Source organism: Coregonus clupeaformis, chromosome 29 (genome assembly GCF_020615455.1).
Source record: "Coregonus clupeaformis isolate EN_2021a chromosome 29, ASM2061545v1, whole genome shotgun sequence".
NCBI lineage: Eukaryota > Metazoa > Chordata > Actinopteri > Salmoniformes > Salmonidae > Coregonus > Coregonus clupeaformis.
In genome coordinates this window covers 57,965,452-57,992,277 of record NC_059220.1, presented here as the reverse complement: position 1 = coordinate 57,992,277, position 26,826 = coordinate 57,965,452, and the positions used below count along the sequence as shown (strand labels likewise).

Here is a 26,826-nt window from a genome sequence, read left to right as displayed (position 1 = left end):
GCTAGCTCATGCTTGGCTTTGCCCCCCTCCTTGCTCGTCTTCCCACTATGACTCATTTGTTCACATTGGAATCGACAGGCTGTGATCTATATTTTGTTAGTTATAAGAAATATTTGATAACGTCAAAAGAACCACCAGACTGTAGCGCCATCTTGCGGCTGTAGAAATCCATGCTTCCGTTCATGCAGAGTTTACATCCGGAACGATTGGTCACAACAACAACAACAACAACCATGGCCGCAGCTGGGGCTGACGGTGGCATGAAGCCCCTTCAAAATGCCATGAAAATAGCTAAAGTGGCTATACAATTGGACGCAGGGAACCGACATAAGGTATTCTAATTTAGATTAAAATGAATTTTAGTAGACGCTCTTATCCAGAGCGACTTACAGTTAGTGCATACATTTTGTCATACTGGCCCCCCGTGGGAAACGAACCCACAACATTTACATTTCAGTCATTTAGCAGACGCTCTAATCCAGAGCGATTTACAGTTAGTGAGTGCATACATTTTCATACTGGCCCCACGTGGGAAACGAACCCACAACCCTGGCGTTGCAAGCGCCATGCTCTACCAACTGAGCTACACGGGGCTTATACATACTAATGTCAAGCTTTCAATACCCTTACGAAAAAATAATGAGTCAGAGTGCAGTATAACTGCAGGATGCTGCAAATACTGCGTTCCCCCCAAAAAATGTGCTGCAATAATTTTGCATTGTGACTGCAGTATAACTACAGTTCGACTGCAGTTATGCGTCCAAAATACCACAGTCGACTGCACTTACTGCAGTTTTAAAACTGCAATCTTTTTTTGTAAGGGTTGATTTAGAATTACGTTGAACGAGTTTTATAGCCACGAGATATGCTTCGTTGATGACGTAAACAATGCAATATCACTTGTTACAGTAGCTAGTTGGCGTGTTGGTATAATGTTCTATCTATGTTGTAATGCTATTATGTTTCTACAGTAGCCTACTGTTGGAAGTTTAGAGCTTTCTTTTTTTCTCTAGGAAGCTTACTGTGCATACTTGAGGAGTATCAACTTCATCTCCCACTCACTTTTGGAGGATGCTGTATCGAGGAGTAAGATGAGACCTGGACTATATTACATTATGCAAAACTAAATTATACATCTTCTTTTATTCAAGAGGTGCTCTGTAAATAAGAGCTGTTATGGTGCTTTCAAGATGGGGCTGCAACTACATCTTTATGCCTGGCAGTCACTGAACATAAAGAAATCTAAGGTCAATCAAGATACTATGACGTTTGTCATCTCTTTCTCCACTCCACTCAACCCTCCCTGCCAGGGCAGGTCTATAAGTCATTTTAGAACAGTATTTCCCAACCCTGGTCCTTGAGTACCCCCAACAGTAAGCAGTTTCATTGTAGCCCTTGACCAACACACCTCATTCAACTCATTGAGGGCTTGATGATTAGTTGAATCAGGTGTGCTTGTCCAGGGTTACAATAAAAATGTGTACTGTTGGGGGTACCTGAGGATCAGGTTTGGGAAACACTGTTTTAGAAGGTAGAAAATAAACAATGGAACATCCATGTTTGCAGAGTTTGGGCATTAAATAAGTCCTGGAGTAAGTAGTTGAGTGGGTTTGTTTGTAGACAACAAGTAGACAATCACAGGATTACATCACATGTTGATTCATTTGAATACCTTTACTCCCTCCTAAACTAATGAAGGACACATCAGGATGACTGTATCAACCTTGATGAAGTTGTACTCCCATGTAGATACTGAGATTTAATCAGTTCTTAGCGTGGATTGTTTTAATTTAGTTGCAGTGGATAGTGGTTACCAGTTATCAAATTTTGCTTTTCTCTTCTGCATTTTGCTTTTCTTTCCTCACCCAGAGGGAGAGATGGTAGCAGTAGAGGTGGAAAAGATGTTGAGGCTGGCTGAGCAGTGTTTGGAGAGAGCCAAGTCCTCCTTCATAGGAAGGAGAGATGACCCCCCAACCCCTACCTCCTACACTACACCTACCAACTCAGCAGCACTCAGCCTGACCACAACCTTAGCCCCGTCTGTTGCAGTAAGCCCTGGAAAGATTGGTAAATATATTTAGCCCCAAATTTTGCTACGTTTTTCAAATGACTTTTCCCCGAAACGTGTCAACCTCCTGTCCCTCCTCCAGTTTCGCCACAACCACAAGATCTCGTTATTGACTCGGGGCCTAAACATAACCCCAGGCCTGGACAGCGCAGAGTTCTCTCTGAGGGTGGAGGGGAGGTCACCCCCTTCCTGCCCCCAGAAGTCTTCCAGAGGTTGCAGACAGTGGAGTCACAGGATACCAGGAAGTGAGTTGTTGTCAGAGAAACTGAGGACTAAACAATCGGGGGACAAAAAGGAGAGTTCTAGAAATAGCCACTCAGTGAAATAGAAGGACTCTCCCTGGTTACAGTATTCATGAGACGCCTACATCAGAAGTCACTCTTATCAGTGAATGGTTGTCATTGTAGAACTTTGTTAAATTGTCGAAGAGGCCGTTGATTAAACAGAGTTGATTAATACAGAGTATTCAAATAGTACAGAACTGAAATTCACATTGTAAGCCATCCCAGTCGTAGACTTGATACAGTTTATACCTTTGGTAACATGTGACTAAACATTTTTGTATGTTTTTGTGTGTATTAAAGGGAGCTTACACCCATAGAGGAGGCCTCACGGTTGAACCAGAAGTTGAAAGAAAATTATGAAGCTCGTCTGGCCCGACTCCCCCCTGCTCAGGCCCGTACACAGAAGACTTCTCTGGTCAGTCTTTGTGTTTGTGTGTTATTCACTTATACCAAACAGACACCACATTTAGTTGAACCAAACTTTACATTGCAACCATGATTTTAGAATATCCCCAAAATTGGATAAATTTAGGGATCTTGTAAATTAACTGGCTGCTATTTTAATTCTCAGTTTAATGTGTGTCAGATTACAGTAGAACACCAAAGCAAAGCAGAAAGGTTGTGAGATTCACACAGCTGTTATATCCTCTACATATGAATTTGAGTCACACACACGAGTACCATCCCGAGTGGCGCAGCAGTCTAAGGCACTGCATCTCAATTCCAGGCTGTATCACAACCGGTCGTGATTGGGAGTCCCAATTGGCCCAGCGTCGTCCGGGTTTACATTTTAGTCATTTAGCAGACGCTCTTATCCAGAGCGACTTACAGGAGCAATTAGGGTTAAGTGCCTTGCTCAAGGGCACATCGACAGATTTTTCACCTAGTCGGCTCTGGGATTAGAACCAGCGACCTTTCGGTTACTGGCACAACGCTCTTAACCACTAAGCTTCCTGCCGCCCCAGAATTTGTTCTTAACTGACTTGCCTAGTTAAATAAAGGTTAAATAAAATCTGATGTTGGTATGAGGCAGAGTTGGACCCAACAAGAGCTCAGCATCATGTTTCTTCTACATAAATTATGTCCCTCAGTTCTGGGACCCTGCTATGGTGTGTATATAAAGCAGTAGACTTGTAGAAAACAGCTTCGAATGAAGTAGACTGATAACATGGAAAGGAGATATTTAATTATTCATGCTTGATGCAAGTGTACTCATTGACTCCTCTATTTCATCTTTATTGTTAAATAGAATACTATGGGCTTTCCATTGAAGCACAATCACATGCATGCACGAGACTAGTGGCATGTGAATCCATACAAGGTTCACGCCCCTTCAAGGTGATTAGGGAATCGATTTGTTTAGACCTTATTTGGCGCGCCACACGCTCTTGCTGGATTCGAGTTTTAGTTGAGAAGTCAACAGGATTAGTGACTCACTCCAAGGTTAGAGATTGAATTGAAATACGGTCAGAATACGAACTACAGCGGGCATTTTTTTTTTCTTCCTCGTGTTCATTCATCATATTCATGAAACATAAACACATGTTCTTCTCTAAAATGGTGAGTATTTCGGAGCCACTTTAAGGGACACTGACCGCATTATCGTGTCCTTCAAGGAATACTATTTTTACTTTTCCACGCGTTTTAGTAGGTTAGAACAAAAACATTTTGAAATCCCACAATTTAGATGCCAAGAATGTTCCGGCGACATAACGGCCAAATGGATCTGCGTTCTCAGTGGGAAAAACTAAAGGAATTTGTGAAGGTACTTTTTATGTCCATGTAGTTTCATTGTTCCAATTACGTTTTACTCACACACTCCTATACGAGATGTATGTCGCGTTCAAAACAACTGGGAACTCGGAAATCTCAGACTTAAGTACAACTGGGAAGTTCGGAAAAAAGTACCTCCGACTGAGAAAAATAGTTTTGAACGGTCGTCCAACTCAGAATTCGAAGTCGGAAACTCGGGCATATTTCTAGAGCTCCGACCTGAAGATCACTGACGTCATGATTTGACTTTGTTCTTTTCCAAGTTCTCAGTGGTCTTGAAAGCACCAGTAGCACATGTACTCACACGGTGACTAGTAGTAGGATCGTTCCCAATGAGATAGATATATACTATATATACAAAAGTATGTGGACACCCCTTCAAATTAGTGGATTCGGCTAATTCAGCCACACCCGTTGCTGACAGGTGTATAAAATCGAGCACACAACCATGAAGAGCTCAGTGACTTTCAACGTGGCACTGTCATAGGATGGACCTTGGGTGGCTTTTGACAATTTCTTTGGATTCCTCATGTCCAACTCATTGTTAGAAAAAAGTTTGGTCCAAATCAGATGTTGGGAACTATATTAAGTATTATACACTGAGTGCAAAAAACATTAAGAACACCTGCTCTTTCCATGACTTAGACTAACCAGACGAATCCAGGTGAAAGCCATGATCCCTTATTGATGTCACTTGTTAAATCAGATTCAATCAGTGTAGCTGAAGGGGAGGAGACGGGCTAAAGAAGGATTTTTAAGCCTTGAGACAATTGAGACATGGATTGTGTATGTGTGCCAATCAGAGGGTGAATGTGCAAGTTAAAATATTTAAGTGCCTTTGAACAGGTATGGTAGTAGGTGCCAGGCGCACCGGTTTGTGTGTGTCAAGAACTGCAATACTGCTGGGTTGTTCACGCTCAACAGTTTCCTGTGTGTATCAAGAATAGTCGACCACCCAAAGGACATCCAGCCAACTTGACACAACGCGGGGGGTCAATCCTTTCTTGTGCTTTTTGAGGTGGAACGACCCAGTAGTAGTGACCTCTCCAGAAGCTTACTCGAATGCAATCAATGACAACCCTTTAACCTATGAAGTTTCGTTGTTCAGACCCTGATAAGCCATATAATGCAATCGGCCAACAGCCAGCCTACCTCAGGCAATTACTGGTTGTAGTGTTGAGGTGATAATAACATTTTATGTTTACATTTCAACAAGAATTCTGCCTCCTGGAAAATATTACTTGTCTTATCTCACACATAATGTAATTAGGAAATATCTGACAGTCTAGAAATGTAAAATATTTATCAATTTTCTTTCAACACAGACTCTCTCTCTTCAGAGGCAGATGATGGAGAACCTGATCATTGCCAAGGCCAGGCAAGATGCTGTATCCTTCTGTTAATGTGGACTTTCGGGGTCAGTTTGATATTATATAAGTCTAGGGGTCAGTTGGGTAAGAATGTCCACTTGAGTAAGTTAGACCAGGATCCAAGTTATGGCATCATGGCTGAAGGGAGCCTTACCTGTGAGCCTTGGGACACACGTTCCAGGCACCCCATGTTATGTCTCCTGTAACCGAGTCATAAGAGGACCCTAAAGAGTTAAATAATCTATTATCGTGACTGATTTATTAGTGTAGTTTGGAAGTAGCCACCTTCTGAGATAATTAATGCTATTGGTTGTCCATGGTGGTAGGCATGTAGCTTTGGGATGAGCTGCTATTTTATGTTTCGATCCAGTGGACATTTGGGAAGGGTTCCTTAATACGTGTGAAGGTCCAAAGGAAGATGGAGGAGAGGAGACTGAGGCTACAGGAGGAGGCCAACAGGTGAGCATTCGTCCCCTCTGACAGTAGAACTCGGTACACATCACAGTACAAGTCTCAGTTTTATGGCTTTACAGGCTAACCGCGTCAGTAGTGTTTGTTGTATAAGTGCTGCTACTTTGTAGGAATTGGAACAAGAACAGAAACCTGACAGTTAAGTTTAGAATACTTCAGAACCATCTCCCCTCATTAACCACTCAATCCGCCCTTAATTTAAGTGTTTTGATATGTAGTATGAAAGTAATTTAAATGGTGCTTGGAGCTGAGCTCCAGTTAAATCCATATATCTGATGAGTAATGTCTGTGCTGTATGTAGGAGGTTTGCCGCATCTGGAACAATTACTGCAGAAGAACAGGAGCAACGTGTTCTGTACACAAATGTTTTGGAATATGAACAAGATCATGTGAGTTCGCAGTTCAGTGACAACTTGACAAGTCATTGTGTTGATAAGTTAACTTTAGTGTTTGCTGTCGAGTTGTCCTCATCATGTGTATGTTTGACTTATAGGACTGGCCCAAGCTTTGGAAAGCCAACCTTAAGAAAAATCCTGGTGATGCCACATTGGTGTCCGGCCTTGTTTCATGTCTTCTCAGGTACTAAACACGATGCCGCAGAAGGCAGTCCTAGTCCTATATTTTGCCAAACATAATGTTGCTTAATTTCTATTTGAATAGAGGAGTAATTTGTATTGTGTGCTCTGTGTATCCTAGCTGTCCAGACCACCCTGTGATGAAGCTACTGAAAAGGCTCCAGTACAGAGTTTACAACAGGCTCTACCCAATCGTGAGTAAGAGTCTACCTGCAAGTCCTGCCCTGCCCATGAAACCCTCCCACAGCGCTCAGAGCCTGTTGATCTCAGACTCTCATCAGAACGTGTCAAAATCTGAAGTGGACCACAGTATGTCGTCCGATGCCTCTCTCAATATCTCCTTCTCCCATGACCATATTGCTAACGAGGAGTTGGATAGTGATGGGCCCCATACACTGGACAGGGAGAATTCGTTTGAGGATCTGGAGCAGTTCCTGACGCAGCTGGACTGGGCTCCCTCCCATGGGGACCCTGACGTGACCTTTGAACCGTCACTGTTGGATCAGGAGGAGTCTCTCGTTCAAGACTTGGAGATGCGTGATCTCAAAGAACACCTCAAGGCTATTGTGAAGGACATCCATATTGCCATTGGTTAGTATGAGAGTGTGTTAAAAATGTACAATGTAGTAGACCTCACTTTGACAGGAAATGTAAGGTTTTGCAGTGTTCTCTAATTGTTGAATGAAATTTTTAAAAATTACTTTGTGTTGCAGATCAACTTTTGTCGCTATGTCTGCTCTCCTTTGAGTGTCTGAACACAGCCAGTTCTAAGGACCTGTGTGTGGCCAGCATAGAAGAAGCCTTCTTTACTCCCCTCTGGAGCCCTCTGTTGGCTCTCTTCAGGTAATGCTGATTAACATCTTCTACTGTCTGTTTGAAGCTATGATCACTTGCACATATTTTGTGGCAGAAACTAGGGATGGGGGGGGTCTGAAATAATTTCACTATTCGAATAGTATCATTAATTTTTGTAGGATATCCAGATATTCGAAGTACATGTGTATTTTATTTTTTTACTTACGGTTTTAACCTGAGGACTGCTATTCCTCCGAGCTGACGGAGGGAGAGCGAGAGACGCCAAGGCAACTTGGCTACAGCCAAGAATAGCTAACTTGTAGCAGCCACAATGTTATTTATCATCCCATATAACAATGCCTGTCTTGACTGGAGTAGCCTGGAGAAGCTAGCCAGCTATAGCTAGCTAGGCTAATTGAGGCCACGTGCCGCTTTCTCCCCAACCCCATTCAGATAAACGACCGTTTACCTGTTGGTTGATCCGTTGTAGCCGACTCCTTCTCATTTCGCTAACTTTTAATAACATGATTTTATTCCATCATACATTGCATTAGTGAACTCACTCCACTTGCTACACATTGAGCCTCTTTGCCAAATGTAATTGGCCAACATAAACGACAAGCTACACACGTGAATGTTACCGGTTGGCAACCGGTCTTTTTATGGGGTGCATGTCATAAAACCTACATTGAAAAGTTTGTTTTATTAAATTAATAATTTAAAATGTCATGGTATATCCTATATGTAAGAATGTCACATATATGTTATTTACATTTAGAAAATGCATTTTCAGTGTTTAAAATAGGCCTATAAAAATAAAACACGTTTTCGGATACTAACGTCCTTTTGGATATTTGATATTCGAATAACCGTGCACATCCCTGGTAAAGGCTTCCTGTATGCAAAATGGGTTGGATGTCAGGCAGTGGTCAGTAGATGGCGTCAATAAGCTACAAGTAGAAACTGTTCCCTCTTCTCCTATTAGCCTTCTGCATGGTTGATTATGCTTATCAGTGCAGTGAGATGATTAACATACCTGTGATTCAACCATTCCTTTATGTATTCAATCTAATGTCCATTTAGGAAGGTAGTTCAGTATGAAAGCTGGTGTCAGTCATGTCACAATACTTGTTGATTAGTCATGGTTACCCCTTGTATCTTTGTGTCCTGGACTATGAAGGAAGGTCCACAGAGAGAGGGAGCTGTCCTTTGAGTCCAGTATGATACTATATCGGGACATCTCACCTGGTGACGTTGGTGTCGCATCGAAACTGTACCCCCAGGACCCTGTCATGCTGCATGGTTCCTACCCCTATGAATCGGCAGTGCAGGAGCTTCGCTTGCTGTGCGGAGATTGCTGTCCCCAGAGAAAGCTTGAGTGCATTGGTGGGTGTGACCCTCAAGACCCTCACTGGACAATGATAGTGTGGGAAGTGTTCTTTACATTGCTCATACAGGGGAAGCATTTAATTGGGGGGGAACCCATGTTTTTCTGCTCCAATAACATCCAGTACACAATGTTCTTCATTTCAGACAGGCTGGATGGTGACTTGAGTTGTTTGTGTAATGTTATTGATGCTTGTCACCTTTGTTTTGTTTGCTGTTCTATTGCAGTTCGGACGTTGCGTCTGATCTGTGCTTGTGCTCAAGACTACTGCTGCCTTCATGAGGCAGAATCCAAAACTGCAGCCATGTGAGTGTAACACTACAACATTGCTTTTATGGATATAAACATGCTCACACGTGCTGGACCATGCTCTTTTCCCCCTCAGATCTCTCTCTCTCACACACACACATACACACAGTGCAAACCGCTTTATTTACAGGACCTTCAGAAAGTATTCACACCCCTTGACTTAAAATTGATTAAATTGAGATTCTTTGTCATACCCCATAATGTCAAAGTAGAAATGTTTTTCAAAATTGTTACAAATTAATTAAATGAAAAGCTGAAATATCTTCAGTCAATAAGTATTCAAACCCTTTGTTAGTTAGAAAGATATGCCATATAGAAGCAAACCGGATGGACACCATGAAAATGATCGGAGAGGTTGAGAGTAGAAGAAGTTCAGGAGCAAAAAAAAAAATATATATATATAATTATTGTAAAATTAACTCTGTCCATAAGGTGAAGATAGTAAGTATAGACTGGAAGTAGAGGCCTGGGCATTGTTGTTCACTAATTTACTCCAAGTAGGGAAAGGATGGTGGGGTTGAAAAGTAATAAAGGGGAGTGTGTGTATATATATATATATAAAATATATATATATATATATATATAAAATATAAAAACCATGGGGGATCTGAAGTGATGCAGACAATTACATTGATAGAAGATACAATCTATCTGCAATATTAAGCTGACCCATTCCCCCGGGGGAAGGAAAAGAATAAAATAAAATAAAACTTTGTTATGGCAAGCCAAATTAAATTCAGGAGTAAAAATGTTCTTAACAAGTCACATAATAGGTTGCATGGACTCACACTGTGTCCAATAAGTATTTATTTAACAATATATATTTTTATGACTCATCTCTGTACCCCACACATACACATTCAACCACAAAGACCAGGGAGGTTTTCCAATGCCTCGCAAAGAAAGGCACCTATTGGGGAAAGGGGGATACCTAGTCAGTTGTAATTTACAACTGAATGCATTCAACTGAAATGTGTCTTCCGCATTTAACCCAACCCCTCTGAATCAGAGAGGTGCGTAGGGCTGCCTTAATCGACATCCACGTCTTCGGCACCCGGGGAACAGTGGGTTAACTGCCTTGTTCAGGGGCAGAACAACCTATTTTTACCTTGTCAGCTCGGGGATTCGATCCAACAACCTTTCGGTTACTGGCCCAACGCTCCTAACCGGCAGAAGAATGTCCCTTTGAGCATGGTGGAAGTTATTAATTACACTTTGGATGGTGTATCAATGCACCTAGTCACTACAAAGATACAGGCATCCTTCCTAACTCAGTTGCCAGAGAGGAAGGAAACCGCTCAGGGATTTCACCATGAGGCCAATGGTCACTTTAAAACAGTTAGAATTTAATGGCTGTGATGGGAGAAAACTGAGGATGGATCAACCACATTGCAGTTACTCCACAATACTAACCTAATTGAGTGAAAAGGAAGACTGTACATAATACTAATGTTACAAAACATGCATCCTGTTTGCAACAAGGCATTAAAGTAATACTGCAACATTTTGGCAAGGCAATTACATTTTTGTCCTGAATACAATGTGTTATGTTTGGGGCAAATACAACACATTACTGAGTACCACTCTCCATATTTTCAAGCATAGTGGAGGCTGCATGGTGTTATGGGTATGTTTGTAATTGTTAAGGACTGGGGAGTTTTTCAGGATAAAAAATAAATACTGAATGGAGCTAAGCACAGGCAAAATACTAGAGGAAAACCTGGTACAGTCTGCTTTCCACCAGACACTGGGAGATGAATTCACCTTTCAGTAGGACAATAACCTAAAACACAATGCCAAATCTACACTGGAGTTGCTTACCAAGATGACATTGAATGTTCTTGAGTGGCCTAGTTACAGTTTTGACTTAAGTCTACTTAACTCTATGGCAAGACCTGACTGGTTGTCTAGCAATGATCAACAACCAAGTTGACTGAGCTTGAAGAATTTTGAAAAGAATAATGGGCAAATGTTGCACAATCCACATGTGGAAAGCTCTTAGACTTACCCAGAAATACTCACAGCTGTAATCTCTGCCAAAGGTGCTTCTACAAAGTATTGACTCGGGTGTGAATACTTATGTAAATGAGATATTTCTGTATTTCATTTTCAACAAATTTGCTAACATGTCTAAAAACATGTTTTTACTTTGTCATTATGGGGTATTGTGTGTATTGGGGGGGGGATAAGTCTATTTAATCAATTTTGAATTTGGGCTGTAACAACAATGTGGAGTAAGTCAAGGGTTATGAATACTTTCTGAAGGCACTGTTTATTTCAATTTTTTTCCTCACTATTCTGTGTTTGTGCTTTATAAAGACTTACTGTACAGTACAGACATTTTATGGAGAGTATCCAAATATAATTTAGGACCTCCTGCCTCCGTCACTGGTCGCCTTGTCAGACTTGATCAGAGATCACTAAGGCCAGACACAGCAGGGGTCTGGCCAAGGATCACTGCCCCCTGCAGAGTGCCCCATCCTGGTGGACCCTCAAAGTGGGTCGCCTTGTCTGGAACATACTCAGGCAGGGCCCAGCTAGCCTAGGAGCTGTGGATGGGAAAGCGGCTCTACTGGGCAGCAGAAAGAGCTATAGGTCAGAGACCATGTAAAGGGTATGCAGAGTTTAGACGCTAAGTCATTTGAGGTTGGGGTGGGGGGATAATGTAGTGAGAAAGTTTACTGGGTTGTTTGCTTGATTAAAGAGTCTACCACTTGAGGAGGATTTAATGAGGCTTGCTAGTGTAGGCTGGAAACTGATGCGGTAGATCAGACATTTAAGAGCCAGTCCACACGTTACGTAAATGACACCCAGTAAATGTCTGTCTGCATCAAAATCTAATTAGACTAAAGCCCTATTCGCACGGGACTAGTATTACTATAGAACGTCGGTTATGTAATTATTACCCCAGCATGTCAGTTTTTCCAGTGGACGATTCGGACGGGATTAGTTTTACCAAACTGCCGGTACATTTTTTCCCCCCTCATTCACAATTGACTGTTATGACAGAAGCCTGGAGGCTCTTCTAGGCGTGAAGATATTTAAAATGTCTAAGGATAGCCTAATATTTACCTAATGGCCTTCAGTTTGGAGAAAGTCAAAATAATAATGCATATCAATAAGAACCATGAACTGTAAGCTATGCAGACATTTAATTACCTGACGTATTTGGCAATTTTATCAATTAATTGGCACAATATTGTCCACTATCTTTTAAAAGAGTATGGCACTAGGAAAGTTGATATGACAAAACAGCTCATTCATCTGTAGGCTACATGCATAGCACTTTGTTTAAAGCATCACTTTGTTCCCATGTTCTTACCCAATCTGGGATGCAGCACCTGTTAAACTCTGTAACATCCCTCAAAACACAGGGATGACTATTCGCACAAGATAAGTATTATCAGAGGACCTTGGAGTTTGCCAAAAAACTGTAGGTTTTTAGGGCTGGGATGATACTTCCTGCCAAGTAAAAATGACTGCCATAGCAGATTCAGACGGGACAAAAATGAAGGACGTGGTGATTTGTGCTCGTGCACATAATTACATTACCTGAGCTCCCCCAGTGAAACTTATCCCGTCCGAGTAGGGCTTAACAGTGAAATGCTTACTTACGGGCCCTTCCCAACAATTAAGAGAAAATATAAAAAAATAACAAAAGGAATAAATACAAAATGAGTAATGATAACTTTGCTATATACACGGGGTACCCGTACCGAGTTGATGTGCAGGGGTACGAGGTAATTGAGGTAGATACAGTGGGGAAAAAAAGTATTTAGTCAGCCACCAATTGTGCAAGTTCTCCCACTTAAAAAGATGAGAGGCCTGTCATTTTCATCATAGGTACATGTCAACTATGACAGACAAATTGAGAATTTTTTTCTCCAGAAAATCACATTGTAGGATTTTTTAAATGAATTTATTTGCAAATTATGGTGGAAAATAAGTATTTGGTCACCTACAAACAAGCAACATTTCTGGCTCTCACAGACCTGTAACTTCTTCTTTAAGAGGCTCCTCTGTCCTCCACTTGTTACCTGTATTAATGGCACCTGTTTGAACTTGTTAACAGTATAAAAGACACCTGTCCACAACCTCAAACAGTCACACCAAACTCCACTATGGCCAAGACCAAAGAGCTGTCAAAGGACACCAGAAACAAAATTGTAGACCTGCACCAGGCTGGGAAGACTGAATCTGCAATAGGTAAGCAGCTTGGTTTGAAGAAATCAACTGTGGGAGCAATTATTAGGAAATGGAAGACGTACAAGACCACTGATAATCTCCCTCGATCTGGGGCTCCACACAAGATCTCACCCCGTGGGGTCAAAATGATCACAAGAATGGTGAGCAAAAATCCCAGAACCACACGGGGGGACCTAGTGAATGACCTGCAGAGAGCTGGGACCAAAGTAACAAAGCCTACCATCAGTAACACACTATGCCGCCAGGGACTCAAATCCTGCAGTGCCAGACGTGTCCCCCTGCTGAAGCCAGTACATGTCCAGGCCCGTCTGAAGTTTGCTAGAGTGCATTTGGATGATCCAGAAGAGGATTGGGAGAATGTCATATGGTCAGATGAAACCAAAATAGAACTTTTTGTTAAAAACTCAACTCGTCGTGTTTGGAGGACAAAGAATGCTGAGTTGCATCCAAAGAACACCATACCTACTGTGAAGCATGGGGGTGGAAACATCATGCTTTGGGGCTGTTTTTCTGCAAAGGGACCAGGACGACTGATCCGTGTAAAGGAAAGAATAAATGGGGCCATGTATCATGAGATTTTGAGTGAAAACCTCCTTCCATCAGCAAGGGCATTGAAGATGAAACGTGGCTGGGTCTTTCAGCATGACAATGATCCCAAACACACAGCCCGGGCAACGGAGTGGCTTCGTAAGAAGCATTTCAAGGTCCTGGAGTGGCCTAGCCAGTCTCCAGATTTCAACCCCATAGAAAATCTTTGGAGGGAGTTGAAAGTCCGTGTTGCCCAGCGACAGCCCCAAAACATCACTGCTCTAGAGGAGATCTGCATGGAGGAATGGGCCAAAATACCAGCAACAGTGTGTGAACCTTGTGAAGACTTACAGAAAACGTTTGACCTGTGTCATTGCCAACAAAGGGTATATAACAAAGTATTGAGAAACTTGTGTTATTGACCAAATACTTATTTTCCACCATAATTTGCAAATAAATTCATTAAAAATCCTACAACGTGATTTTCTAGAATTTTTTTCCTCAATTTGTCTGTCATAGTTGACGTGTACCTATAATGAAAATTACAGGCCTCTCTCATCTTTTTAAGTGGGAGAACTTGCACAATTGGTGGCTGACTAAATACTTTTTTCCCCACTGTATGTCTAATCATATTAAACATGCAAAATGTGATATGCTAGCTAACACTTCTGATGTGAACACACATATCAACACATACTGTAAGAGAAGTGAAACTGTCAGTAATTTATGGTATCTGTTCATGTTTTTCTACTTAGAGAGTGAAGTAGTGCAGTAAAATTCTGACTCACATCTTTCTGATCAAACATTAGAATATTGCACAATTGGTGGCTGATTAAATACTTTTTTTCCCCACTGTATCTTTGGAGGGAGTTGAAAGTCCGTGCCTTCGGAAAGTATTTCAGACCCTTTTACTTTTTCTACATTTTGTTAGGTTACAGCCTTATTCTAAAATTGATTTTAAAAAATGTTCCCCACCTCATCAATCTACACACAATACCCGATAATATTAGCTAATTTATAAAAAATAAAACCAATCACATTTACATAAGTATTCAGACCGTTTAGTCAGTACTTTGTTGAAGCACCTTTGGCAGCGATTACAGCCTCAAGTCTTCTTCGGTATGACACTACAAGCTTGGCACACCTGTATTTGGGGAGTTTCGCCAATTCATCTCTGCAGATCCTCTCAAGCTCTGTCAGGTTGGATGGGAAGCGTTGCTGCACAGCTAATTTCAGGTCTCTCCAGAGATGTTAGATCGGGTTCAAGTCCGGGCTCTGGCTGGGCCACTCAAGGACATTTAGAGATTGGCTGTGTGCTTAGGGTCGTTGTCCTGTTGGAAGGTGAACCTTTGCTCCAGTCTGAGGTCCTGAGCGCTCTGGAGCAGGATTTCATCAAGGATCTCTGTACTTTGCGTCGTTCATCTTTCTCTTGATCCTGACTAGTCTCCCAGTTCCTGCTGCTGAAAAACATGGTGCCAGGTTTCCTCCAGACGTGACGCTTGGCATTCAGTCCAAAGTGTTCAATCTTGGTTTCATCAGACCAGAGAATCTTGTTTCTCATGGTCTGAGAGTCTTTACGTGCCCTTTGGCAAACTCTAAGCGGGCTGTCATGTGCCTTTTACTGAGGAGTGGCTTCCGTCTGGCCACCCTACCATAAAGGCCTGATTGGTGGAGTGCTGCAGAGATGGTTGTCCTTCTGGAAGGTTCTCCCATCTCCACAGAGGAACTCTGGAGCTCTGTCAGTGACAATCGGGTTCTTGGTCACCTCCCTGACCAAGGCCCTTCTCCCCCGATTGCTCAGTTTGGTACCCTTCCCCAGATCTGTGCCTCGACACAATCCTGTCTCGGAGCTCTACGGACAATTCCTTCGACCTCATGGCTTGGTTTTTGCTCTGACATGCACGGTCAACTGTGGGACCTTATATAGACAGGTGAGTGTGTGCCTTTCCAAATCATGTCCAATCAATTGAATTTACCACAGGTGGACTCCAATCAAGTTGCAGAAACATCTCAAGGACGATCAATGGAAACAGGATGCACATGAGCTAAATTTCGAGTTTCATAGCAAAGGGACTGAATACTTATGTAATAGGTTTTTTTAGCAAAAATATTAACCTGTTTTTGCTTTGTCATTATGGGGTATTGTGTGTAGATTTCTGATGATAAAAAAAAAGGTTTTATCCCTTTTAGAATAAGGCTGTAACAAAATGTGGAAAAAGTCAAGGGGTCGGAAATACTTTCCGAAGACAATGTACATATAGGTATGTATAAAGGGACTAGGCAACAAGATAGATAATAAACAGTAGCAGCAGCATATGTGATGAGTCAAGAGTTAGCCCAGGTAGCTATTGATTAACTATTTAACTAACTATTTAGCAGTCTTATGGCTTGGGGGTAAAAGCTGTTCAGGGTCCTGTTGATTCCAGACATGGTGTATCGGTACCGCTTGCCGTGCGGTAGCAGAGAGAACAGTCTATGACTTGGGTGTCTCCAGTCTTTGACTCCAGCCAGTCATAGGCCCATTGCATGAGCTTACATCAGGCGCCTCTAAAACTAAAACTGTTTGAGGATGTGGGCTCTAATTCTATGCCCACATGACCAACAAAACAAATCGCTCTCTCGTTCTCTCTGTGTCATATTGTTTGTTTGGAGTGTTGAGGGCATAGCTCATGTAGAGCTGGCACAATTACTGCATAAACGTGTAACCGACGGTTATGGGTGAAGACCGTCATGAAAGTAAAATAACAGTTAAAAAAACGTTATTTTATTTTGGGAACAAACCGCTGCCTGAAGACTGGACGGCCGGGCATTCGTGCGGTTGAGTCTGTTTCTGCGGTAACATGGACTCTTAACAACGTGATGAAACTTTGTTGCTCCTTGCTGAAATAAGCAAGGTGTTGTAGCAAAGGAGTCTTCGGTTGCCTAGGCAATGCACCCCAGAATGCAGCAGCACACATAGAAATATAATAAATAGGACGGGCGTCCCAATTCAAGTCAATTATGGCATACAGTGAGGGAAAAAATTATTTGATCCCCTGCTGATTTTGTACGTTTGCCCACTGACAAAGAAATGATCAGTCTTTATATGGGGGATACAATCTTCCCAGCTCTGCAGATTTTGCTGTGAAGAGACAGAATCAGTAGATCATTTGTTTTGGTTCTGTCCATTTGTAGCTTGTTTTTGGACACAGGTCCAGGAATGGCTAAAGGATTGCAATATTTACCTGGAGCTAACCTTGCAGATAGCATTACTGGGTGATCTGAAAAGTCATAGTCAATCGATCAATAATATAATAATACTTTTAGCAAAAATGTTTATTTTTAATTCACAATCTGTAGAAGCAATGAGAATAGAAAGGTTCAGAACTTTTGTAAAACATCACAGTACGGTTGAAATATATATATATATATATATATATGGCAAATAGAAATCCTATATGGATGGTGTTAAGAGATAGATGGGAGGTATTGAATAGAGTTGAAGGATGGGACTAATAACAAATAACAACAAATAATAACAAAGATAGCTAATAATGTAAGCATACTGTGTCCATAATAAGTATATAGGTTGTATGTTGGGAGCTTTTGGGGAGGAGCACAGTTGGAGGGATGTGGCATGTAGAGGCAAACCGGATGGACATCATGAAAATGATCGGAGAGGTTGAGAGTAGAAGAAGTTCAGGAGCAAAATGTATATATATATATATATAATATAATATAATTATTGTAAAATTGACTGTGTCCATAAGGTGTAGATAGTGGGTATGGACCGGAAGTGGAGGCCTGGGCGTTGTTGTTCACTAGTTTACTCCAAGTAGGGAAAGGATGGCGGGGTTGAAAAGTAATAAAGGGGAGTGTATATATAAAAAATAAAAAAACATGGGGGATTGGAAGTGATGCAGACAATTACATTGATAGAAGATACAATCTATCTGCAATATTAAGCTGATCCACCCCCCCCAAAAAAAAGAAATGATCAGTCTATAATTTGAATGGTAGATTTATTTGAACAGTGAGAGAGAATAACAACAACAAAAATCCAGAAAACCGCATGTCAAAAATGTTATAAATTGATTTGCATTTTAATGAGGAAAATAAGTATGATGGTCCTCTGTAGCTCAGCTGGTAGAGCACGGCGCTTGTAACGCCAAGGTAGTGGGTTCGATCCCCGGGACCACCCATACATAAAAATTTATGCACGCATGACTGTAAGTCACTTTGGATAAAAGCGTCTGCTAAATGGCTTATTTATTTATATTTATAAGTATTTGACCCGCTCTCAATGAGAAAGATTTCTGGCTCCCAGGTGTCTTTTTATACAGGTAACGAGCTGAGATTAGGAGCACACTCTTAAAGGGAGTGCTCCTAATCTCAGCTTGTTACCTGTATAAAAGACACCTGTCCACAGAAGCAATCAATCAGATTCCAAACTCTCCACCATGGCCAAGACCAAAGAGCTCTCCAAGGATGTCAGGGACAAGTTGTAGACCTACACAAGGCTGGAATGGGCTACAAGACCATCGCCAAGCATTTTTTCACATTAACGTTACGACTGCGGAAATGTTTGTAATGACCTGTCAAACCCTGGTAATACATTGTTTCCATTGCATCTCAAGAACGCTAAAGCTTAGTCTGGGAAGTAACGCATCGTCTCGACACTTACATCACAAAAAAACGAATAACTTTATTTTGATGGGTGTTCATTTTTTGTGGAATTGAAAAGTTATTTAATACAGTTAATGTTTACAATTTAGATGCACTAAAATGAAAGCAGCTTCTGAAAATAAACACTGATTATAGTGATGTTATATCTGATCTCTCAAACAATGTAAAGTATGTATAGTTCCGAGGGTGTCCTGCTATTGACACACTTGTTGAATTATGCAAAAGAACGTGACACAGTAATTCATGAGGCAGTCTAGATAGCACAGGTGAGTGCCGGTAGGCCTAGACGGAGCAAGTGTTTAGTGGTTGCAGCCCTGTTCCACCCCTTTATGTTAATCTATTCATATATACTGAGCATACAAAACATTAAGAACACCTGCTCTTTCCATGAGACTGACCAGGTGAAAGCTATGATCCCTTATTGAAGTCACTTGTTAAATCCACTTCAATCAGTGTAGATGAAGGGGAGTAGACAGGTTAAAGAAGGATTTTTAAGCCTTGTGACAATTGAGATATGGATTTTTGTATGTGTGCTATTGAGGGTGAATGGGCAAGACAAAATATTTAAGTTCCCTTTGAACGGGGTATGGTAGTAGGTGCCAGGCGCTCCGGTTTGTGTCAAGAACTGCAAACCTGCTGGGTTTTTCACGTTCAACAGTTTCCCAAGAATGATCCACCACCCAAAGGACATCCAGCCAACTTGACACAACTGTGGGAGGCATTGGAGTCCACATAGGCCAGCATCCCTGTGGAGCGCTTTCGAACACCTTGTAGTCCATGCCCCGACGAATTGAGGCTGTTTTGAAGGCAAAAGGCGGTGCAACTCAATATTAGGAAGGTGTTCCTAATGTTTTGTACACTTCTAAGAAAACAAAAGTGAAATTTGACAAATTTTAATACCTGAATTCCCACCTAAATCCCTGAACTTAACTGTAAAGATGTCATCAAGGCAAAGGGTGGCTATTTGTGGTCCTCCGTAGCTCAGCTGGTAGAGCACGGCGCTTGTAACGCCAGGGTAGTGGGTTCGATCCCCGGGACCACCCATACACAAAAATGTATGCACGCATGACTGTAAGTCGCTTTGGATAAAAGCGTCTGCTAAATGGCTTATTATTATTATTATTATTATTTGAAGAATCTCAAATATAAAATATATTTTGATTTAACTTTTTTTGTTTACTACATGATTCCATATGTGTTATTTCATAGTTTTGATGTCTTCACTATTATTCTACAATGTAGAAAATATTAAAAATAAAGTAAATCCCTTGAATGAGTAGGTGTGTCCAAACTTTTGACTGGTACTGTGTGTGTGTGTTTATATATTTATTATTATTTTATATATATGTTATTGTATATTTTTTGTTTCTATTCAAACAGTTATAAGGGAGACAGCGGTCATTTGGCTTACCAATTACTGCCACAGCCCTAAGCTCATGCTCTATATTTGTCTCATTGTATTGGAGTGTGCAGAGCAGTCAGACTTTGGGGATGTGGTTAGCTGGATACCACTTCTTAGCTCTGCTGGATGCAGCATATTTTTAGGAGCGCCATAATCTAGTGGCCGCTGGTGACTGTTATGCAATGGAATATGAGTTCAGAAACGTCCCTTTTCAGTCTTACTGTAGATACGTTTTGCATTTGGGTCTAGTCAATATATTTTAACTTGTGTGATGTTTTGTTTTTGGACATGGCAATGGCGTACTGCCGTTTCTATTGTTGCTGCTTCATCAGTGTGTTTCACTTTAAGAGTTTACCCATAGTATTTAAAGAAAGGCTTATTTTATTCCTGAGTTGCGCAGCGGTCTAAGGCACTGCATCTCAGTGCTTGAGGCGTCACTACAGACTCCCTGGTTCGATTCCAGGCTGTATCACAACCGGCCGTGATTGGGTGTCCCATAGGGCGGCGCACAATTGGCCCAGCGTCGTCCGGGTTTGGCCGGTGTAGGCCGTCATTGTTAAATAAGAATTTGTTCTTAACTGACTTGCCTAGTTAAGTAAAGGTTAAAAAAAAATATATTTTTATTTTTTTACAATCTCCCAAGGAGTCAGTTTGAGACTGCAAAATAAATGTTAATGGATTCAATGTGACCATTATTCTCACTAATTACTTTTATAAAGTGTTCACAAGAAAGTATGAATGAATACAGTACGCATGTTTGCACATCAACCCACTATAATTTTTCCCTGTCACCGAGCTAGGGAAATCTGCTTTTAGTTTTAATGCACCATATTGCTCTAACAAAATTCTAAATACATTTCATCTTGATGTTCTGGTGCCATTCAGGCAATTTTAAGTGTTGTTTGAGGACTTATTTGTGGAGGAATACAACAGTTTTTCTGGGTAATTAGTGTTTTATTTGTGCTTCCCATGACAGTTTTTGTATTTTAAAGTGGCAGTATGTAACCTTTTTGGGTGAACCGACCAAATCCACATAGAAATGTGAGTTATAGATCTGTCATACTTGAAAGCAAGTCTAAGAAGCGGTATCTGTTCTATGTGCACTATTTCTATGCTTCCCGTTAAGTTTTGTTTTTGAGTCTTTTACTTTCAGTTTTGTACACCAGCTGAAACAACAATATTTTTGGTTATGGAAAATGTATTTCACATCGGTTTAGATGGTGCATTGATTCCTCCCTCACACTCTCTACTTCACTTTGTCTTTTTCAATATCTCCTTTTCCCCCTCGAATTGTCGAGTTCACTTGTTATTTCAATCAGATCTTTCAGATCAACAACACTAATTACTTTTCAATTATGTCAACGTAGTCTATGACTTGTTGCATTATGTTGCTCCAAGTTTGACCCTGAATTTGATATTCGTGCTAACACTGGAATTTATAGACTCATTTGAAGTTTCTAGTAATGTGTGTGTCTATAATAAGGGTGTGATTTTTGTGTTGTGATTATGGGTGTAAAGTGTGAGTCCTGGCTCTCTGGGGTTATATGGCACGGTCCACACCTCTTTAACCTGCGTACCAGAGATTTGGTTATTTCTGACTGGCTCATTGAAGGGACAGCCATCCACCTTCTCATGCAAAGCAATCTGTGATGGATGATAAACAACGGTCACTGGAACAGTGGGAATGTTATCATCATCCTGTCATCAGTGAAAAAATGTACCACAACAGATTACTAGAAAATGTTTAACACTTGATATTCTAGCACAACTATTTCAAAAATAATTTGGTTTTTAACTATTTTCTTGGCTTTCTGTTACTAACTTCTGTTACTCTTCTCTGTTTCTTTGTCAGTGGGGCAGATGACTTGTTGCCCATCCTCTCCTATGTGGCTCTGCACTGTGAGCTGCCTCAGCTGGTTTCAGAGTGTGCTGCCCTGGAGGAGTTCATTCATGAAGGGTAGGTCTCCAACTCACACAGACTTAAATCCCAGCTCACCTCACAGAAAACATGTCCCCCAACTCCATTCCACCTGGGACACGCTACTTAACCCTTTTCAATCTCAAATCCTGACTCTGGAGACTTGTCTCCTCCTCTGGCTCAGTCTCTATCAGGGTTTCCTTGCGTGTCAGCTCAGACCACACCCGAGAGGTCTATTTATCTCAGTAAAAACAGCCTTTAACAGGCTGGTTAGATTGGCAGTGATGAAGGAATATGGGGATATTTTGGTTTTCCTTCCCTACAAAAATACAAATAAAAGCTTACTTGATGTTTATGCAGCTCAGTGGTTTGAAAGCAGAAGGGTATAGGCAAGGCGGGGCTCACTGGGTCCAAGGCCCTACAGAGGCCTTGCTGTGATTTGCAAAATGACTAGTCAAAAAAGTAAATAGGAAGGGGTGATGTTATTTACATTCTTATTATTGATAGAAAAGCATTCAACCCCCTCCCTACCCCCACCATAGAAGCATAGGGATAGACATCTTTCAATCTTTCTTTCTCTCTGACACACACAGCCCTGGCTTGAGTTGCGCTCGTGTCTTGGTCTCATTAGCGTAAGGTCACCCAGAGTTGACGAGGTTCCTGCCTTGCACCGCTCCCTTAAGGAAAACCTCCACCCTGCTTACTGTCCTGCCTTTTCACCCTCCACATATCTACTCTTCCCTCCCCCTTTTTATATCGAAATGGGCCTAAAAAACAACAACTCTTGCTTCACTGGACCATTTCCTGTTGTTTAGTCACGGAATGATCGCATATGAGAATGGAAGTTGATGCTGAACACAATCTTTATGATAATCCTCAGAAGGAAATTATGTGAGTGTTGATTGGTTTAGGACTAAATAAAATGAATGAATAAAATATCAGGTATTGGTATTCATCACTTAATCTGCTGTGATGATTACCAAGATGTGGTTAGGCAGATTTTTCTTTTTATTGATCTATCTGTAAATTGTACAACGGTGGTCACCAACCGATCTTCAAGGTATTCCTAGTTGATCACCAAACATTTCTGTAGCCTTGAGCTGCTTTTTAAAATGTGTATTAGTCTTTCTCTGTTGGTGGCAAGTGCACTTGATTCAAAGCCCTGCGCGCCAGGTAGGCAGGGTTCACATTTTGAAGGGATAAACTCTGCCTACATGGTGGACCAGGACAGCTGTGACTAAATCAAGTATGCCTACTGCGCTGGCCAATCGGAAAGCTGAAATCACCATTCCTACATTGCCAGTGTACCACGACCAGCAGCAAAATGTTATACTAGCCTACATGACATTTCATGACATTTAAAACCATGTACAGAAACTATCAAAGAATACAGCAATGAGCATAGCTGTGGGAAGTAGGGGTGCTGAGGATGCTTTTTTAGGACAAAAGTAGTGCACTGGGAGTTCTCTGGTTATGGGAACATCATTAATTTGTGCATGAGATAGAAATAATGCGTCTCGAGTTTCACCATCAGGTGGAAGACAGTGTTCCCTCTCTGGTCAGGGGTGTTTTTATTCCACAGATTCTGTTGCTAAACGTTTCTTTAACGGAAGTAAACGGGGATGGACCTACCTGCATTTGTCCAATAGAAAATCTTGTTTTAGTTGCAAAACTAAACGATTTGCAACTGTTTGGCGGAATGAATACTCCCCAGTCTCACCAGAGGAAAGGAGAGAGCAGGGACGGTGAGAGGCGGACCCTCTGCTGCTTTCTCCCTCTGCTGACACTGACCATCAGATGCAGGTACCACCAGTCCAGTAAAATAAAAAAGCAAATCATTTCAATTTATGCTCAGCTATGCCTCGCAAGTAATACAACCACATCTATTTTGTTATCAAAGCTAGAGTTTTTAAATATAATTTGGTCTAAGAACAATATCGGCAGGCCAAGCATAGTATGTATTAGGCCTACTGTATTATAAGGTTAATGTTGCATAGGCTTACATTTGTAAAGTTATGTAAAAAAAAAGAAATCTGAGCAGTAGATCACGGCATGCTTTTTGACTGCGAAAGTGATCTTGACTCGGAAAAGGTTGGTGACCACTGTTGTACAACAATGGTGCAGAGTTCTAACTGTTCTTCTGTCTAAGGTATCTGATTGGAGAGGAGGGCTACTGCTTGACCTCCATGCAAAGTGCTCTGCAATATGTGGAGTCATTGCACACAGGAGGATTTCAGCTGCACAACACTAAACTCACCTGATACAGGTAATGTACATGCAAGATGATTAAAAGTGCAAACAAAATCTTTCTCAAATGCATCCCGTTTAGAGGCAACTCTTCAATCTTAATTCGTTTTTAATCTAAATAATTTATCTTAGCCGTAACAATGGTAAAATTAAATGAATTGTTAAGTGGACAGTGCTATGATACTATTGAGAAAGTGCCCAAACTAGAAGTTATTGAACTGATTGGGGTTGGAGGGTTCATAGTTCTTAGTATCTATGCAGTTGGATGAATCGTATAATATAGTGGGCCCTTGAGCAATGTTTCCAGAGCGGGAGAATTTACACAGGGATTAACTATATGTGACATCATCAAACAGTCCCACCTAAACTCCCTGTGACATAATTAATCCATGCTAACTAAACATTTGATTTAAAAGTGCGCTCTGTCTGCAGAGATGTCAGTTATGCAAGGCTGTTCAGTTATGAGGTCTCCTCTGTTCCACATTTCAGCTGGAATAACAGATTTAGTTTAAACGTCAGTCCGACCCCCACCCGATTCATGCATCCAAAATAGATCATTTTCATTCATGTCTTACGTTTTTTCATCTGATACCATGAGTCGAATCCCGACCGAATTCCCCCCCCTCAATTTTTTTTTAGCGTCTGGACCCACGGTCTGTATTGACCCCGTTCTGGGTCCAGATCCAGCCTGCGGTCTGCCTTGAGTATGGCTGGTGTATACGGTGTTGTGTACCAATTAATTGAGCGCTTATTGTTTGCTGTTTCAGGCTGCTGCTTTGAAATGGAAACCAGTATTCCCTGTGTTGCAGTGCTCTGGAGTGGCAGTGCCTGTTAGCTGCAGACTGGACCACCGTTCAACTTAATTCAGTGTTCTGTGCAAGAAATGACTGACTTTCAAATTAATTTTCTTATTTGAAAGTGATCCATATTGAACTGTGCATTTATGCAACAATGGTTCTGATGGGCTGGACCTGGTTTCCAAGTTCTGTTTCTGTTCAGCCAGGTGATTTGACATAGTCTGATTGATTGTTACCTGGACTAGCTCCAATGTGGAATTTCTTTGCTTATGACTCCCCTTATTTGAGGGGCATTTAGGTCAAGTGCTTGAAGCTTTGTCATACGTCAACCTAAAGTCTGCAAAATATTTTATCACACTTGTCCAATATTGCTCAGTTTTATTGCTTTCAGTTAGGAACTGACCCTGTAATTTTATTAAATTAATGTCTGAAACATTACTATGTACTACCGTAGAGCAACATCTCTCTTTTGAAACTAAAAAAAATGCATGGATTGATAAATTATTTTGTAAATGCTAACAGTATATTATAAGAATAATTTATTTTAGTTGTTTAGATTCCAGTTACATTTTTATGCTTGCATTCAGGATATGTTTTAAGGTAATGCACACATGTTGCTAAAGAACTAGGTTGGTGTGAGTGATTGAAACGTTGCTATGTATTGTGTTTCCTGAGAATGTGTGTCCATGCAAGAATTTGTGAGGACAATGCCGCTGAAAAAGTGCATGCGAAATTGAGATATGGGCCCCCCAACAAAACATTTTGGGACCATGATAAGAACTAATTTACTGTCTAATTAGTAATTACCTCTAAATATTTGCCCACAAGTTATCTTTTGTATTTTGTGCATTTGGGTGGCTGGAGTTAGAGGTGATTCAGACAGGGTTATGGTTAATCGCTCTTTTGGAGTATCTTAGAGCACAGGGGGAAAAATTGGCGATACTTTTTAATTTAATTAAAGCTTTTTCACTTTAGGTTTGTCCCACTTCTGAAAGCCTCATCAGTTAAACTAATTCACTAAGTGCGAAGATATGAAGGGTTTTGCTACTATGGTTGAACATTTTCACAACATGTTTTATAATTACAGAATTTAACATTCATTTATCATGAACTGGTGTCAGTACAGTATTAGGTTGAGGTTAAAAGGGGGAGGGTGGTGGATTTAAGGGAGTGTTTCTACCAGGCTCTAACAGTCACTCAAAGCACTGACTATAAGGCAATAGTTGCGTTCCAGGCTGACTACATTGCAGACACATGTCAGATCTAGATGGGTGTTTTAATATATCCGCTAACCAAATCGTATGATATTGCAATCTGATGGCAAACTGCACAGTTGATGACGAAGCACGCAACCATTTGTTGATGCAATGCAACGTCTGTGACGTAGTCGGCCTGGAACGCGTCCAGTGTCTTCTCCTCTGCACATCTATATGAAAACACAGAGCACGGACAACTCTTAATACCTGGTTTATTGACTCAATTACATTTTTATTCATACTGTTGTTTTTTATGCTGTATTTTTTCTATTTAATACTTTTTATTTGGTCTGTTAAAGAAATTAATGGGTCCAAAAGATGTGAAAAAAAATTGTTTTGACATGCTAAAATAAGTGTACCACCTGCTGTCAGCATTCTGTCTTTTGAAACCATCTGTGAAAATTGTAACACCAAAAATGTGCTAATATGTATATATTTATGTGAGAGGGAAGTATATAAATAATATAATGGACATAATGGGATGTAATGTATGCTGTTGTATGTCACACAGTACGTGAACCACTACATTGACTCAACTAATTATGACCTGTTTTAGTTTTTTTGCTCTTGAAGACATATGAACATGTATGTTGATTAGAGAGTCAGATTCAATATGCTATTTTATTGGAGAAACCCCCATAGACAATCATAATCTGTGTGGGGAGTCTTAGACTGGGTTATTATAAATGTGTGTGTGGTCCTGGACGTTTATAACAATAAAGAAGTTGAGGAAAAAGTGTCCCTCTGAGAATTTGTTCATTACCATTCAAACTCT

The 26,826-nt window shown here is 40.9% G+C and overlaps 1 protein-coding gene across 5 annotated transcripts; it reads left to right on the top strand.

Moving 5' to 3' along the window:
- The first annotated feature begins 211 nt into the window (after window positions 1-211).
- LOC121576700 (VPS9 domain-containing protein 1) lies at window positions 212-26,787 on the top strand. Of its 5 annotated transcripts, XM_041890067.1 has the most exons (17): window positions 212-332; window positions 1,014-1,086; window positions 1,870-2,067; window positions 2,151-2,313; window positions 2,653-2,767; window positions 5,451-5,513; window positions 5,902-5,954; window positions 6,268-6,355; window positions 6,460-6,545; window positions 6,663-6,735; window positions 6,910-7,132; window positions 7,255-7,384; window positions 8,517-8,722; window positions 8,951-9,029; window positions 21,686-21,790; window positions 23,901-24,017; window positions 24,766-26,787. In XM_041890067.1, the coding sequence occupies exons 1-16, from the start codon at window positions 234-236 to the stop codon at window positions 24,010-24,012; spliced, it is 1,866 nt and encodes a 621-aa protein (XP_041746001.1). In that variant the 5' UTR covers window positions 212-233; the 3' UTR covers window positions 24,013-24,017; window positions 24,766-26,787. The 5 variants fall into 5 exon arrangements, with proteins under 5 accessions (XP_041746001.1, XP_041745999.1, XP_041745998.1 ...); XM_041890065.1 differs by having other exon boundaries at window positions 5,466-5,513; window positions 6,663-7,132; XM_041890064.1 differs by having other exon boundaries at window positions 6,663-7,132.
- The last annotated feature ends 39 nt before the right edge of the window (window positions 26,788-26,826 follow it).

What these genes read in the sequence shown, in the direction of transcription:
- LOC121576700 (XM_041890064.1), top strand. Translation starts at nt 234, where the DNA reads ATGGCCGCAGCTGGGGCTGACGGTGGCATGAAGCCCCTTCAAAATGCC. An exon ending in GAGTCACAGGATACCAGGAA is followed by an intron (nt 2,314 to 2,652) that starts GTGAGTTGTTGT and finishes TGTGTATTAAAG; the next exon opens with GGAGCTTACACCCATAGAGG. An exon ending in CCAAGGCCAGGCAAGATGCT is followed by an intron (nt 5,514 to 5,901) that starts GTATCCTTCTGT and finishes ATACGTGTGAAG; the next exon opens with GTCCAAAGGAAGATGGAGGA.